General features: G+C 34.5%; 1 protein-coding gene across 2 annotated transcripts in view; it reads left to right on the top strand.

Moving 5' to 3' along the window:
- LOC130892622 (venom carboxylesterase-6-like) overlaps positions 1 to 16999 on the top strand; it is a 33283-nt gene that overhangs the window by 13016 nt on the left and 3268 nt on the right. For both annotated transcript variants that reach the window (XM_057798127.1, XM_057798126.1), the window contains exons 6-9: positions 2278 to 2455; positions 5765 to 5928; positions 12715 to 12844; positions 15595 to 15715. In XM_057798127.1, the coding sequence (XP_057654110.1) occupies positions 2278 to 2455; positions 5765 to 5928; positions 12715 to 12844; positions 15595 to 15715 (593 nt within the window). The remainder of the gene's footprint in view (positions 1 to 2277; positions 2456 to 5764; positions 5929 to 12714; positions 12845 to 15594; positions 15716 to 16999) is intronic.

The raw sequence follows: 16999 nt of genomic DNA on the forward strand, positions 1-16999 counted from the left end.
CGGATTACAAAAGGAAATGTGGAGATTTATAAGAGCACAGAGGCAAAAAATGAAAGATAGAGTAGAAGTAAAACATATAGGAATAAAAACCTGGATAGACTACCTAAAAAGATTGTACCCACGAAACCAACACATAACAGAAGAACCGGAAACTCAGAAATCACAACTGATGAAGAGGATAAGTACAAAGGAAGTGGAGGAAGCTCAGAGAAAACTAAAAATCCGAAAGGCTACAGGCAATGATGGAATAACAAATGAACTTTTAAAAAATTGTGGGAAAGCAATGACTGAGCACTTGGCACTGCTCATTAACAAAATATTAAAACACAAAAAAGTACCTGAAGAATGGAAAACAAGTATACTAATTCCACTGTTTAAATAAGGTGACAGAAAAGAACTGGAAACTATAGAGGAATCAATCTTTTAAACACTACTCTAAAAATGACAATCAAAATTTTAATCCAACTAATAAATCAAATAATATCTTTTGTGGGAGATCATGTACAGACGCAGTATTTGTAACTAGACAAATCACAAAGAAAGCTCTGGAATACAATCGACCGGCGTCGATTGACTTGACTTGACAAAAGCCTTTGACAGAGTTAGATTAAAAAACGTGGTTCACCTTTTATACAATAGACAAATACCGTTAGACATCATCAAAACAATCGAAGACATATATAAGGACAACAAAATACAGGTTAGAATAGACGGACAACTTACAGAGGAAATAGACATAGGCACGGGTATAAGACAGGAAGATTCTTTAAGCCCCATACTTTCTAATCTTATAATGGATTAAATACTAAAGGCAGTGAAAAGGAGGAGAGGCTATAAGATGGGAACTAGAGAAATAAAAATTCTCTACGATGCAGATGATCCTATCCTCATAGCAGAAAGTGAAGACGACCTACAAAGATTGGTCCATAAGTTTAACATAGTAGCAAAGAAGCTAGACATAGTAATTTCATCCAAAAAAAACTCTGGTCATTAGCAAAGAACCGATTAGACGTAAGATAGAAATTGACGGTACCAGCATTGAACAGATTATGGAAACTAACTACTTAGGCATCACACTAGCAAGCTATGGAGATGTAGAATCAGAAGTGAAAAAAAACAGGAAGCCAATAGAGCAGCAGGGTGCCTCAATCATACAATATGGAGAAACAAACATATTAGAACGGAAACTAAGACTACAATTTACACAAAGAATGCTGGAAATAGATGAGATGAGAATGTGGAGAAGATTAACGAGTGGTTATTGAATAGAAAAAAAGAATAGAACAACCATATAAGTAGAATAACAGATGATAGGGTAGTAAAGATCGCCAGTGACAAATCGCCGGCCGGGAGAAGAAGTATCGGTTGACACCGGAAAAGATGAAGCGATAATGTAACTTAAAAGTACAACAAAAGAAAGAAACAGGCAGAATTATCTATAGAAAAGATAGAAGAAGAAGAAGAAGAAGAATGAAGTCGATGATTTTCAAGAGCACCACCTCACAACATGTACAGTAAGCATTCTCCGCTTCTTGTTTTGAATCGCATGTCGCAATTTCCTCAGCATTTTTTTCACAAATATAGTCAGCGTTTACTGTTTCACCACGTGGAAGGAGCTAAGTAAGCAAAATACCGTTCCTGTCCCAGCACACAATGCACATCACTTTCCATGCCGATACTGCCTGTTTCACTTTAATCTTAAACGTAGATTCACTATGCCTCTAATTTTAGTACTGCTGTTTCTGAGTGCGAGTTTCAAGTGTCATTCCACATGGTGATCCTAACGAGGGGCTCGTTGCCGTTAGCTTGATACCATTACAGAATTGTGAGTGCTGCTCCTAAGCGTTGAATTTTGTCTTCAAGTGTCAGGTATTTTCAGGAACATGACACGCCGCCGCACAAGATCATCATTAGCGTCCTAGCGACGTACCACCTGCTTACTCGTTATGTTCGGCTCATAAACCTGACAGGGATGACAATTATTTCGATTGGCTCAAATCGTTGTACAATCAAAAACTTTATCATTAAGCGAACTTCGCAGAGGACGGAAGAATGAGTAAAGGATCACTGTTACCACCCAACTGGATCTGTTTGACTGACATATGATTGAGACTTCACAGATCTGTTACACTTACCTAATTGACACGGCTAATTACGGTTACTTTATAGGGAAAAATTGAGTAACATACTTTTTGGATATATGCTTTGGAATTCTATTGTATATTATTAATCAGAACCATTCGCATCACATCTCATAATTTGTATTGTATATTTTAGATTACTTTGAAAAATCCCTTAGCAGGAATAATGTATAGCCCCGTTATGGAACCATGTCATGAAGGAGCTTTCTTCTGTAACAGGAGTGATGATTTATTAAAAAATGGGGAGTACTATAGAGTACCAGTTATAATTGGTGTTAATTCAAACGAAGGAGTTGTAGCGAAAGATCTACCAGGTATGAATCTTCATCATTAGGGGAGAAAGTGCGATATTCGTAGCGCCACAATTTGATAATGAATTTAACTAAATTAGGCCAATATAAAACGAATATTAGAAATAACAGTTTTCGATATCTCCTTTCTTCTTCAAGATATTGATACCTGAAATCACAACCAAACTTTAGTTCCAGATTCGCTTCATAAAACAGAAGGCACTTAGTACTTTTAGAATAAAGATTTTATCGCTGCCGCTATCCCATGACGAGTTAAAACTAAAAATAAATGGCAAAATACTCCTAGTAGAATTATGAAAATTTCTACGTTTGGATTTTCGGATACGATTTTTTTAACTAGAATATTTTCAAAGATGGCCGACTTCCGGTAGAGCATGATTGTAACTTTGTTATTTTAAATAGAGCACCGTGTATATTAATACATTTTTGAAATCTACGTAAAATTTTAGTATACTTTGCAGTTGCAGTTGCAGACCTTGTTAAATTATTTTTTTACGAAGATCCCCTCATAGATTTGAAAATAGTTTCTGTTCAGTTGCTTTTAGCAAGTTCAGACGTATTTCATTTTATACCGGGCGTGTATAATAAGTGTTCAAAGCTTAACTTCACAAATATCAAATTTCTTTATTTTTTTAAATAGAACCACCCAATTTTTTCTATTTTAATGCATTCAGGGGTAAAAAAATAAGGCAAATTCATGTATACTTTCCCATACCTTAACCTTACCGTTATCCGGATATTAAATGTTTTCTGTAAATTTATGGAGATGCAGGTGTGGTCTAAATTTTATTTTTTTTTTTATAAAATTGAGAACGGGCCATTTTAACGATTTATATCAACAATTGACAAATGACAGTTAAATAAGTGTCATTTATTACAAAGCCTTCTAAAAGCATACATACAAAATTAAAACTTAATTTTTTAAAAATACAATGATAATTTAAAACCTGAAAAATCTCGGAAACGACTGAAAGTTGGATGTGATTTTTTTACAGACCTTGACAAGATAAAGAAAAATAGTTTTTTATTTCTTAGTGCTTGTTTCAACGGGTCAAAATAAAACTTATACCACACCTGCATCTCTAAAAATTTACAAAAACATTTAATATCTGGATAACGGTAAGATTTAGGTTTAGGAAAGTATACATGAATTTGCCTTATTTTCTACCCCTGAATGCATTAAAATAGAAAAAAGTGAATGATTTAATTTAAAAAAATAAAGAAATTTGATAATTATGAAGTTAAACTTTTTATACACACCCTGAATAAAATGAAAAATTTTTCATCATAGATTCAAATACGTCTGACCTTGCTTAAAGAACCAACCAGAAACCATTTTCATATCTTTGAGGGTGTCCCCGTTAAAAAATAATTTATATGGGTCTGCAACGGTCAAATTTTTTACAAGAAATTAATAACTCAAAAAGTAAGCATTTTTCGAAAAAAGTTTTCGGACAGAAGTATACTAAAATTTCACATAGATTTCAAAAATGTATTGATATACAGGGTGTTCTATTTAAAATAACAAAGTTACAATCCGGTTCTACCGGAAGTCGGTCATCTTTGAAAATAGTTTAGTTAAAAAGATCGTATCCGAAAACCCAAACGTAGAAATTTTCATGAGTTTTAACACGTCATGGGATGGGAGTGGTTCAATCTTTTTTAGGAAGAATTTTCTGTTGTTTAGTACCGTTTATAAAATAAAAAAATATTTAAAAATATTTAGCAGTAATAATTTGTGGATTTCATCGATAATTTAAATGTAGATGTATGCTGTTTTGAGCTTATTAAGCAGGATGTAAGCATTGAATGCTTTCAAAGGCGAAGCCACCGGATAAACTATCTCGTATTTACTATTTTGCAGATGGATATAAATGAAAAAAACATCTTTATTTTCTCTGACTAAATGAATACATGCCAGAAACAGGAAGATTTACCACAAAAAATGAAAAAATTAGTTTTGTTAATTGGTTGTTAAACCAAAAGTAACTCGATTCTGTCTACATCTGCAACTTGCACGCAATAACAACATTTCTGGGTACTTTTGAAGAAAATTCCAGTTTTTTCCTTACACAGTTACAAAATGCGAATTCTTTCGGATTTTTCATCGTTACCCAGTAACTTTGGAAACCAACCTTAAGTCTTGACCAGGAAATGATAACTTCCTTGAACTGAGCGAAATCTTAAGCATACAAAAGAAAGTTGAGTTAGTATTTATATACTACTTATAACTCAACCCAATGTTTATGTTCGAGCTATATATACAGAAAGTCAAAAGGGGTAGTCAAGCTAGAAAATACCATATCGAAACCCTTGACGGACTTGAAAAAATTGAGACTAGGGTGCAGTTTATCACCAACATTATTTAAAATATCCATTCAGGAAGCTCTGAGTGATTGGAAAACTAAAATTGCGAGAATGGGAATTGAGACAGAGAAGTGCTTAACAACTCTATTTCTATTCGCAGACCAACAAGTTATTATAGCTTGCGACGAGGATGATACAGATTATATGTTGAGAAAACTGGACGACAAATATGCAAAATGGGGTAGGAAGCACACAAGTAGACCTTGAACTGCAAATAAATAGGTTTAGACGATATAGACAATTCAAATACCTAAGAAGCATAATTTCGGAAGATGGAACACCAAAAGATTCAAGACATAGAGTGCAACAAAGAAAAAAGCCATAGTTGAGCCCATTTCATCGTATAGATGCTGGTGCTGGCAACTGACGGAGAGTGTGGAAATGGATTACTTGAGAAGATCTTGCAGGATATCCAGAACATAGCATATACGAAATGAAGAACGATGAAGAATAGATCGTGTATATAACACGACTTCAGAGAAATACAGACTGGTACAGAGATGTGATGAAGATGAACAGACTATGGCAGGTAGAGCTATCCAGGAAACAAGTAGATATATAGAAAAGGTCTAAGAAATTGAAGAAATTTATATAAAATACTACTCCTTGGAATTCCACCGAGGAAATGAAAACCTGAAACAAAAAAAAAACAAAATATATATAACCCAAGCTTTCGGGAAGTGTTCTTCACATCATCAAGGAAACGACTATATAAGTGGAAAAGTAAATTAAAAAATCAAACCAGGTGTGAAAAAGGTTTATTTAAAGATATATCATAAAATTGATTTAAGTTCAATTCAAGGATAAATTCCTAGGGGTTATCATAACGGAGTAAGCCGTAGTAGAAGTTGAGGTGTATGAATTATGATTCACATTGAATATGTATATTGTAATTTTTAGATCATAACTTATATATCCATAATATTTATAATATTTCTTTTTCAGCTCTATTCCGGCTATATTTGATCAAATATGACATCGATTACAAATCTTTAGCACCTACTGATTTGACTTCCAGCAGTTCCAACAAATCTTCTGCTGCAATTGATATAAGATTTCATTATTTTGGAGTATTCAGCATAGCTTTACAAGAAAATGCTATTGTAAAGGTAAGTGAAGATCACCACCTATAATATATTCACATTTTTCAAAAGATTAAGACATAAAATTATCTAATATCTACAACAACAACATGACTGATACGGTCAGCAGATTGGTATTAGTGAAACCACTAGTAGGCTCAGAGTCAATTATTGGTGAAACTTGAGTGTAGCTCCATCTCAGAAGCCTGTTCTCAAGAAAGTCTCTATGTATTTGTAAATACCCGGTAGTTTTCTAAGACGCCATCTCTATGTTAAATACATCATGTACGATCCAGAATGCCACCGGCATATGGAGGAAATATAAACTGTAGATTATATCATCGGTGATTGTCCAACAATCACACGTCTGAAGTTTAAATTCATGGGAAGGCTTTTAGTTTATCCAGTGGCGTTGAAAGGCTCAAGCCAAGGTGCCTAATTAAGAAATAATTTGTTTCCAAACGGATAGTATAAATCACAATAGACAATCTTCAATAGAGGAGCATCGTGGAGAGCTGTTAAAATCTGGATCTGATCACACAGAAATGTTAGTAAGGACAATTATGCAATTATGGCTGATCATCGCATTACCGATGAAATTGATTGTTCATTATAAGATTGTTGTGGCGTTTCTTATTTGTATCAACCAATTTCATAATCGATCACTTAAGACCTTACTAAAGTCTTTTATTACACATAAAATCTAACATTAAAGCTAAAAGCACATACTGAAGCTCCCGCTTCTCATCACCACTTTTCGATACAAAAACTATCGTCCTTAAAAAACCTATTTAGGCAGCATTCTTTATAATCCCTGCTCTATCTTATATTGAAAAAGATCAAGATTAAGATCAATATCTTGTATATTGCTTGTGACAAGGTACGTATTGCAGCAAACACTCACAACGCGAACAGTAATATAACCATACATAACCATGGTTTTCATCGATACAACTTTAACAAAAAATTCTTACAACTTTTTTGGAAACTAAACTTGGTCTATTCCCTGCTTCGGCATTTGTCACTAGGATTAAACTCCTGTTTCTAATGTAATAAGAATAAATGTGTACTATTCCTAACTCTAGAACGACCAAGGTAATTAAACTCAAAATCGGTTGGCTAAAAAGTGCCATGCCTTGGTTTTTAACCTGAAATCAGCCTGTGCGCATTGCTGACTCATTTTTGGATAAAAATTTTGCAAATAATAGTCTGTTTTTATACAATTCTTTGAACACGTGCAATTATGAGTCGATATCTCTCTCAGAGCGACCTTGAAGAAGAAGTGGAAAGTATTTCGGACTTTGAGTGGAGTGCGAGGAATCGTGATAGTGATGAGGAAGATCATGTTAGGTGAAGCTATGTCTAGTAAAAAAGAAGTGGCTCCAGATTTATCGTCAGACAACTCTAAAAAGACACGATTTGTTACGGAAAATGGTAGGGTTAATATAAAAGTTGTACCTCGAATTTCACGTCCTTTTTCTACAGAATATAATGCGTGAAAAACCAAGTTTTTGGACGAAATGGAAAAGTACAAACTATATTAGAATCAATTCAAAAGTTTTTCACGAACGAAATTATGAGTGTTATCGTAATGCACATTAACGAAGAGTCAATTCGACAAAACATTCCTCCTTACTGCCGAGATTTACGCATTTATTGGAATTTTAATTCTAATGGGCGCTAATGATGATACCAAAATGGACTATCACGATCTTTGGTCGAGTAAGTTTGGAAGGTCCGTCTATTTTAGTACAATGTCCGTGTTAGTTTTGATGATAAAGACACACGCGAAGAGCGCTTAAAAACCGACAAATTTGCCCCAATTCCTAATGTTTCCGAAAGTTTAAACGCATTGCTTTCCGATTATATTATTCCGGGAGCAAATGTTATTATAAACGAGATGTTGTCACTTTTTCGAGGACGATGCTCGTTCAAAGACTTCATGAAAGAGAAGCCAGAGTGTTAGATTGTGAAAAAAGATATGTTTTGCGAATGGAAGTATATGCTGGAAAATCTTAAGACACTATACCCGCATCAAGAGGTCCAACAGCGATTGTGAAGAGATTATTAGAACCACTAAAAAATATAGGACGCAACTTGACCACTGAGAGGTTTTATACATCTGTCTAATTAGGACAAGACCAAAATTTCTGCGTTACGCTTGTAGGCACCATGCAGACAAACCGAAAAAAAGAGAACTACATTCAAATGTTTTTGCGTTTACTGATCCTGCATCAAGGCAACCACCCGTTACATTAGTATCTTATATACCTCGTGAAAAACCAACATTCCGACGCAAAAATCAATGTTGAGTTGAAAAAAGAGTGAAGTGAATTTATTTTATAACTCAACTAAGGGAGGTGTCGATACGGTGGACCAGATGATCAGAAAGCACTCTACAAAAGGACCAACAAGTCTGTATTTTTCACTCTAATTGATATTGCGGCATTGAATGTATATACATTGTTTATTAAAAGTTGGAAACGCAACAAAACAAATCGGAGACTAATCTACTTACAACAACTAGGACTTAGTCATGTAAAACCATTAGTTGAGCAAAGATCAGAAAATATAAAGAGAATTCCTACGTGCATAATACTCACAATGAAGTCAATACTTGATAAAAAGTTGCGAAATCGTTATGAACAACAGAAAAAATCTCAAAAACTACAATAATTTGTAGTAAATGTAAACGTTTTTCTTGTGAGACTCGTTGCTAAAAGTCTTACGTGTGTGAGGCTTGCTACAGTAATTCATAAAAAATTGTAATTTAAAATGTTCTTCACTTTGTTTAGAAGTATGTATTTATCATTGAAATGAAAATAATTTTTTTAATGTATTTATCTTTCAATAAATACTTTTCATTTGACGTTTTCATTATTTATACATAATATTTTACTACTTCATACAATCTATAAAAAGCGGTAGTACACACCAAATAGTTGGTGGCACTTTTTATCCAACCTTGGTACAACATGAAACCAAAAATAGCTTGGTCTTCCGAGGGATAAGGACTACGAATTCCAATGATGTCGTCGATATACATATTGATAGATAAAAAATATTTCATAGCTCCACTTAAGGTGGAGTAGAAACTTTTAATCAGTTGTGTTTCTCAAGAACTGTATTTAGTGAGACAGACAGATGGTCGTTATGTATATTTTATATATTTCATGGTATGCCAGATGGTTACGTTAATTTTATAAGCAAAAATCCCACTCAGGTTTCTTGGAGAACTTAGCACACACGTGAATAGAAGAATTTATAAAAGCGAGAGAGACTATCAAGAACATAAGAGAATAATTAGAATTAACACGAATATTCGGAGAGGAAAGGCAGAGGCTTGTGGTCACTTTCCGAGAATAATTTTTGTACATGGCCATTTTCAACCATTGTGATATCTATAAACTATAAGAAAATATAGTAGTTGCTTACTTTATTGTAGGATTGAATTACAGTCGAACTTCGATAACCTGAAATTTTTGGATCGAATCAAATTGTTGGCAATAGCGGCAAAGATGAGAAGTATATGCAATTTTGTCTTGCTGTCTATAATTTTGGTTACTCATTGGTTACTCAATTACTCTAACTTGTTTCCATGGAGTGAACATAGTAAACAGAGATACTACTCACGAAAAAATGAAATTACTTATAATAGGTGAAAGTAATGAATCTCGCTGCTTCAAGATGTTGAGTGATTGCCTCTTGACTACAGAGTGAATTCATAGGTCTGAATGATAGGAGCACTTTTTGTAGAATTTTTATTAGATTGGGATTTATATTTCTAAAATTAAGGAATAGAAATTTTTTTACTGAAAATTGTCCAGCCAATGCTTAGAACACCTACCTTGCGTTGTCCTGCTGAATATAACATCTAAATTACGACCACTTGATCGTGGTATTGATTGTAAACCGGAGACAATTTCTAGCGGTTTGAAAAAGCCAAATTTGGTCAGTATTTCGAATGGAAGAAAGTAGATGAACTTCCCCTCAGTAAACCCTTAAAGAGAGAAGTGAAGAAGATATCCAACTGCAAATGGAATACGAAACCTGGAGAACCATTATAGGTTTAAACAATGGTAGCACCCCCACAAAGATTATTGTGAGACCAAGATGGTAAAGAAGGATAATGATTTCCAACAACCACCTTTCAACGAAACGTTTGGAAAGTCACTGCATGTTCTACTTTCCTATTTAGAAGCCAAAAAACATATAACAGACTCTCTATATAATAAGTAAGGTTTTTAGCTAGGTATGTGAATTTATGCATACGGTGTATCACTTACTTACTTAATTTATTTATACACTAACACTAAATACACTGAACTATTCACTATTTAACAAATTATACACTAAGTCTTTTTATGAACAAAAGAACTAGGTTCATGGGTTGAACTGCGTTGGAATTTCAAAATTTCTCGATGTTTCGGCTCTCACTTTAAAGATGTTTTAAAAGAGGGGTGGAGGTAGGGTGGTTATTCATTCATTAATAATAAGTGATTCGATACGTGGTCTCAATCTGCCTACTATACGCATAGACTTTTTTTATTTTACTGAGGAAGTGAGAGCTAAAACGGAAAATATAAAAGTGGTTGAATTAAAAATAAAAGATAATGTACCACCGTGGACACTAACACTATCACTATCACTGCTGCTAACTGGTGAGCTAGCCGCCTGAACCTTGTGAATATAGAGAACCTGTTTTGTCTTTTTGGCACGCATGTGAAATATATTATTGATGGAAGGAAGAAATTAATTTGTGGAGCTCGGTTTTAGAGGGGATGTTGTTATTGACACTGGATCAGGCTGAAGGGGTATCAGAAAAATAAGCATTCTCAATTAATCTTAATCTAATTCTTAGCATGCTAATTTATTTTAATATAACGTTCACTTTTTTAGTATTTCGATATATTCACTTTGGCATTAGATCATTAACTGACGGTTGGAGACTCGTTTTATAGGCATTATCCTCATATTCTCGAATCTTCTTTCTTAGAATTATTCAATTTGCCGTGAACAAAGGCGTTCTTAGAATCGTCTCTATAAAAAGATGCCACAAAAGACATGGAGAGCTTGTAAACACAATACACTTTCTGCTTTATAGCCATTCCAGAAATTTGTACCCCGCTCGTCCATCAAACTTTGGATTATATAAATTGACCGGCCTTAGGGTCCTTGTCAATGGACGCGTTCATGATAATATTTTAAGTTTTTTTATGGTACAATGGCTGTTCGACAGTTTCTTTTTCATGATAAAAAAAAACTATCTTGCTGTCCAGTAATTTTATGATATTTGTATCTACACTCCGATACTAAAACAATAAAACTAATAATTAAATGGTTTTTTGAATTTAGTTTGTGAGCGCACCTTTTCACTTAACATCGAACTGTGATTGTCAGTTTCTTTAGTAGACATAACCTTTTCATCATGGTGAAGTACACGAACGAACAACGTCTGCAAATCTTAAAAATTTACTCTAGAAATTTGGAGTCGGTGGCGGCTACTTTACGAACGTTAACTCCGATTTCGGTCGTAATTCTCGACCTAGTAGACAGTCAGTAACAAGTTTAGTGAAAAGGTTTGAATCTACATATTCGCTGTGTGATATTGCCGTGCCAATGAGACTAAAGGTTGGTAGAAAATATCACTGCCGTTGAAACGTCCGTAGCAAATGATTCAAATCAGTCAATTCCACGGTGTTCTCAAGAGTTGCGCATCGCTAAGACAACTTTATGGCGAATTTTGCGTAAGGATCTTACTTTACACTTATACAAGATTAGGCTCACTCAAGAAATGAAGCCTATGGACCATTCGAAGCGACGTTCTCCGATTGGGCTCTGGAAAAGATGCGCCAAGATCAATTTCATCGTAAAATCATCTTGAGTGACGAAACTCATTTCTGGCTCAATGGATTTGTCAATGAACAGAATATGCGGTATTGGATGGGTGAAAATCCACATGTGCTTGATGAAAACCATTTCAACCACAAAAGATAACTGTTTGGTGTGGTTGGCATGCCAGAGGCGTCATAGGGCCATATTTTTCGTCAGGTTATTGTGAATGGTGATCGTTATTGCGCCATTATTATCGATTATTTTTGGCCCAAACTGGAATATATGGACTTGGACAGCATGTAGTTCCAACAGGAAGACGCCACAAGCCACACAGCACACGTTACAATCGATTTATCGAAGAACAAGTTTGATGAGCGTATTATCTCAAGAAATGGATCAGTCGATTGGCCGCCTCGTTTGTGCGATTTAACGCCTTTAGATTTTGTTCTTTGGGGCTACGTCAAGTCATTGGACTATGCTAATAAGCCGACGACGTTGGAAGAGCTCAAAGCCAACATTGAACGCGAAATAGCAGCCGTTTCGGCCGAAACGTATGGCCGAGTCATTGAAAATTGGGTTCAACGAGTCAACCGCTGCAAACGTACCCGCGGTGGTCATATGAGCGAAGTCGAATTCCATTCATGAATATTTTGTATGCACTTAAACCCGATAATGAAGTTTTTGAAATATCTCGAATGGTTTTCATGTTATTTTGGAAAAAAGTTGTCAAATCCTTATTGGAAAACTCCTTATATATTTGAAATAGAAAATTATTATAAGATGATGATGATGAGTCGTTAAAAATTCTGTCATATAAGACCCAAAATAGTGATTTACCTTTGATGATATGATTCTACGGTTAATATTTCACTTTATTTTCTGAATAATAGGAAAATAGAAATTGAATCCCGGGTAAAATACAAATGTAATGACTCATGTACTAATAAAAAATTATTGAAGTTTTAAATTGTTTTCTAGTTCATAAGTGATGACCAGTTCAATAGACCAACTAGAAGGACAGTACTTAACATGGCAAAATACTCACCAGTTTATTTCTATGTTTTTTCGTACAAAGGTTTGTTAGGAGATGGTACAGAAGGAGTAAAAGGTGAGAATTATCAATAGGAATACGAGCCTATAATGAAAATTATTCACTTGATAAATATGACTTCTTTACTACGCTACTGTGTTGAAACTTCACGTAATTTCACGCTCAAATATTTATTTGAAAATAACTATAGATAAATGATAAACGGAATTATAAAGTTCAAAGTTTTTAGTAAACTCAAGTAAATGTGTTGACTTCAAGAAAGTTAGATCATCACTTCTGCAAGTTCCTTATCTTCCGCATCTTTTTTTGCTTAAGTTTGCAATTTCAATAATTTCAGAACTGGGTCTCTCCTATTAATATCAATATTCAACCGTTTTTATTCAGTGCACCCTGAATCGACTGTTAACCATATGGACGCCAACTCTGAAAAATCTTTCTTCCAGAAGTTTTTTAAAAGGGATATTCTACAGAAAATCTCCATACCAAGCTAAAAGAGGTTTTTATTTCTTTTCTGAGAAGTGTCTTTGTCTTTTTGTTTGCTTCGACTTTTGAATGATCAAGAACACAGATTAGAGAGGTTCTATTTCATGAATTTTTCCTCTCTCGTATACCAACTTTGAAAACATGAGAGAAATCTCGTCCTTCCAAGCATCCACCCCTTGTCATTTCGACAGGTCCTCATCCTCACTCGCGTCACAGTATCGCACATAGACTCCTTCCTCTCACCTGAGATCTATGGGAGGTTCTGGGAAGTCTTATATATTTATTAAGAGTTAGGCCAGGCGCAAGTTGAGACGCAGTGAACACGTACAGGGCAGCATAGCGCAAGGGAACGCATCTCGAGAAAACTGTGTGGCGCAGTTGCCTCCGCATATTGAGACACAGTTTTCGTCACAAGTTCATTGCTATAAAATATGCAAAGTAAATGAAAATAAATTCTGAAAGAGTTAGTCAACTATATTCGTTATAAACTATATTTAAATGAAATTTGGAGGTACTTACCGTTCTTTAAATTAAGTTCGGATGCAATCGTTTTCCAAATTTTTTGTTTCAATTTAATTTTCATATAGTTCGGGTCACTTGTTTTATATAACACTGGGTGGTAACGCACTAGTTCAATAAATTTTTATTCACGAGATTCTATGTTCCCTAAAAACCTGTGAGAGTGTGATGCAGTTTCTGTGTAACATTCACAAGTGCCACATTGGCCACGTCCGGCGCAGTATTGCTTATGAAATTGAGTTACCGTGTCGCAGAGTGTCCTCTAGTTGGTTGACTCGACTGTTGTCCTCCGTTTTACCTGTTGGGCGATGCGTGATGCTATGAGTGTCTGCATGTTCTGCAGCACACTCAACAGCTCGGACGTTCCTTGTCCTGCTGGAGCTGGCATCTCACGTAGTGCACATCCATGTTGCACGTGCTTTGTCCGTGAAGGAAACCTTGGCACCTATAGCATTGTACAAGTCCGTCGTGCTTTATCAGATCAACCACACCACTTATCTTTGTGTGGCGTTGGTATCTTTCCGGGTGTTGTCCTCGTTTTATTTTTGTTGTACAGCTCGTCAATTGCCATACTTTTTAGGGTTCCAGTTCATTTTTTCTCAGTTCTATTTCGACGTCCGATACGGGAATGTTTACAGCTGATCCTTTGACGACTAAATTCCCTTCTCCCTCTTCGTTGAGTAGATACTTATATCACTCAATCTTTTTATACTCGGTCAAGAGCATCTTCATTTTCTTGAAATCATCTTTTTTGCCGTCGTTATTTTCCCTGCGTGGATTCCCTATTTAAGTTACTCTTACATTAAGCAATTTCAATGCTTTCAAATGCATCCAACAATTTATTATTGGATACATTTTTCAACAAATTATAATTTAAATTTGTTATATTTTTGTCATGATTGTGACTGGCAGCGTGATAGGCAATACCTGATTTTCAGGTCCGTTCATATTTCAAATGAGCTATGTGCTCTTTAAACCGAACAATATACTATCCAATATACTTTCAGTCTCAATCACCTCAGCTAATTACAGATCTTTTCCAAATTGAAATTCAATCCTCTTTATACAAAAGGATTGGAAGGAATATTTAGCAGAGTGGGTTTAAAATTGGTTTACAAATTCAACAATACATTAAAACAATTGTTGGGTAACCCTAAGGATAAAATACCAACTATATTTTCAAATAATTTCTCTGGTTTGTGAGAAAATATTGGTACCAAGTACTTTTTTCTATTTTCTAAGTTCAGTTATTCAGCTTTCGAACTAATTTCTATACTGACTCTCTTCTTCCAGAGTAGTTATTTGATCAAATTTTATAAGCTAACGACTAAGGACAAGACAAGACAAGGACTAAGCTACCTTTGTTTGGATAAAAAATTGTGTCCTTATCTTCGAGTGATAACTTTTTCTGTCACATAAGTGTTTTTCTAATTATTCACTGATAACTTGTTTATCTTTTACTAATTTTCTAATATTGCTAAGAACTTCCAATTTTTACTCGCTGTTTACCTAGATGATCTTATTTTCATCGTTTTTTGAACTTCTGTTATCATTTGATAATCGCACTAAATTTTCATATTGTTCCCTAAAATTTTTCTACCAGCTCTCTCGTATTTTATTGCCAGGAACCGGCACAGCAAATTCCAATAGAGATATTTTTGACAATATAAGTAATCGCCTCAGATATAGTACACATAATAAGTATGGTTGAATTGATAACTAAGCTTTATTTTTTGTTATGTTATTTGGTTTGAATGTTCGTGTTAATACTCTCGTCATTTTGTATAACATCATTTCTTTTGCAGGTGTTGGACACGGCGAAGATCTTGGATATTTGTTTAGTAATACCAACAATACAGAAAGGACAGACGATCAGATAGTGAGAACTAGGCTTATTACTTTGTGGACCAATTTCGCCAAATACGGGTAAGTAAAATGAGTGCTCAGTACGCCACCGGTTCCTGAAAATAACTCCTTCAATGAAACATACGGCAGTAGTAGTAACTATTTATTAAGTGACACAAATAAGTTATACTTAGAAAAATAATGTTTTATTCCATATTTTATTAATATGGAATATTAATTTAAATAGTTAAATCAACAAGAAACCAATCAGATTAGGAAAAAATTAATGATATAGATTGAGATGCTCAAATTATTTTAAAGATCTTTCTCATTGTTTTGAAGTCTTCTCTTTGTTTTCCTCATTCTTCAACACTTTGGTCAGTATCTTTATTTTCTTCACTATTCTTCATCATTATCATCAAGTCTTTCAGTCCCATGTGGATTATGGCTATCGCTTATGGCGCTTTAAATCTTTTTTTTTTGAGGTGGATTACTTCTCGTTTTCTAATTTTTATTTTCTTCATAGTTTCTAGTTTGTGTTAGCTGTTTTTGTTATTATTGTCCATTCTTTTCGGTTCCGACATTTTGCTCTCCAGTTTTCTATATTGAGTGCTCTTATGTCGTCCTCTATTTCGTTTCTCGGCCTGCTCCTTCTTCTTGACCACAATGGGATCCATTGCGTTATTCTTTTGATCATTTCAATTGGTTTTCTTCTCATTATGTGCCCGGCCCAGTTGAGCCTATGTGCTCTTATGTATCTTACTATATTTTCCTTCCATGGTTCTCTTTTTATTTCTTCGTTTTTCTTCGTTTTGCTTTGTTCTTCTTTCTCCTTCCTGTGTTATGTTTGGACCTATTATAGTTGTCATTATGTTTTTGTTTTTTAGTAGATTTTTGTTTCTTCCATAGGCTTAATAGCCCTTTTGTATCCTATCCTTTATCCCCTCTCTGGTTGTTTGTCCCAACGTTATTCCTAAATAGTTAAAGGTCGATACTGTTTCAAAATTGTATGTGCTAGTTTTCAGTTGGTTTGCTCTCTGTTTTGATTTTCCTCCTATTTTCATATATTTTGTTTTCTCTGCATTTACTTCCTGTCCGTAATTTCTTGCTTCTTCTTCTAATTTGTTTATCAATTTAATTAATTCCCTCTGTCCATTGGCTATGATCGTTACATCATCTGCGTATGATACTATCTGTGTTACGTTTGTTATAATGTTCTTATTCTGTAATCCTGCGTTTCTCACAATGCCTTCCAGAATTATGTTTAATAGCGTTGGTGACATTGGGTCTCCCTACTTAACGCCCTTATTTGTGTGCGATTTATCTGATGTTGTATCTTGGAATCTCACTTTAATGTCACTTTTA

Source organism: Diorhabda carinulata, chromosome 4, assembly GCF_026250575.1.
Source record: "Diorhabda carinulata isolate Delta chromosome 4, icDioCari1.1, whole genome shotgun sequence".
NCBI lineage: Eukaryota > Metazoa > Arthropoda > Insecta > Coleoptera > Chrysomelidae > Diorhabda > Diorhabda carinulata.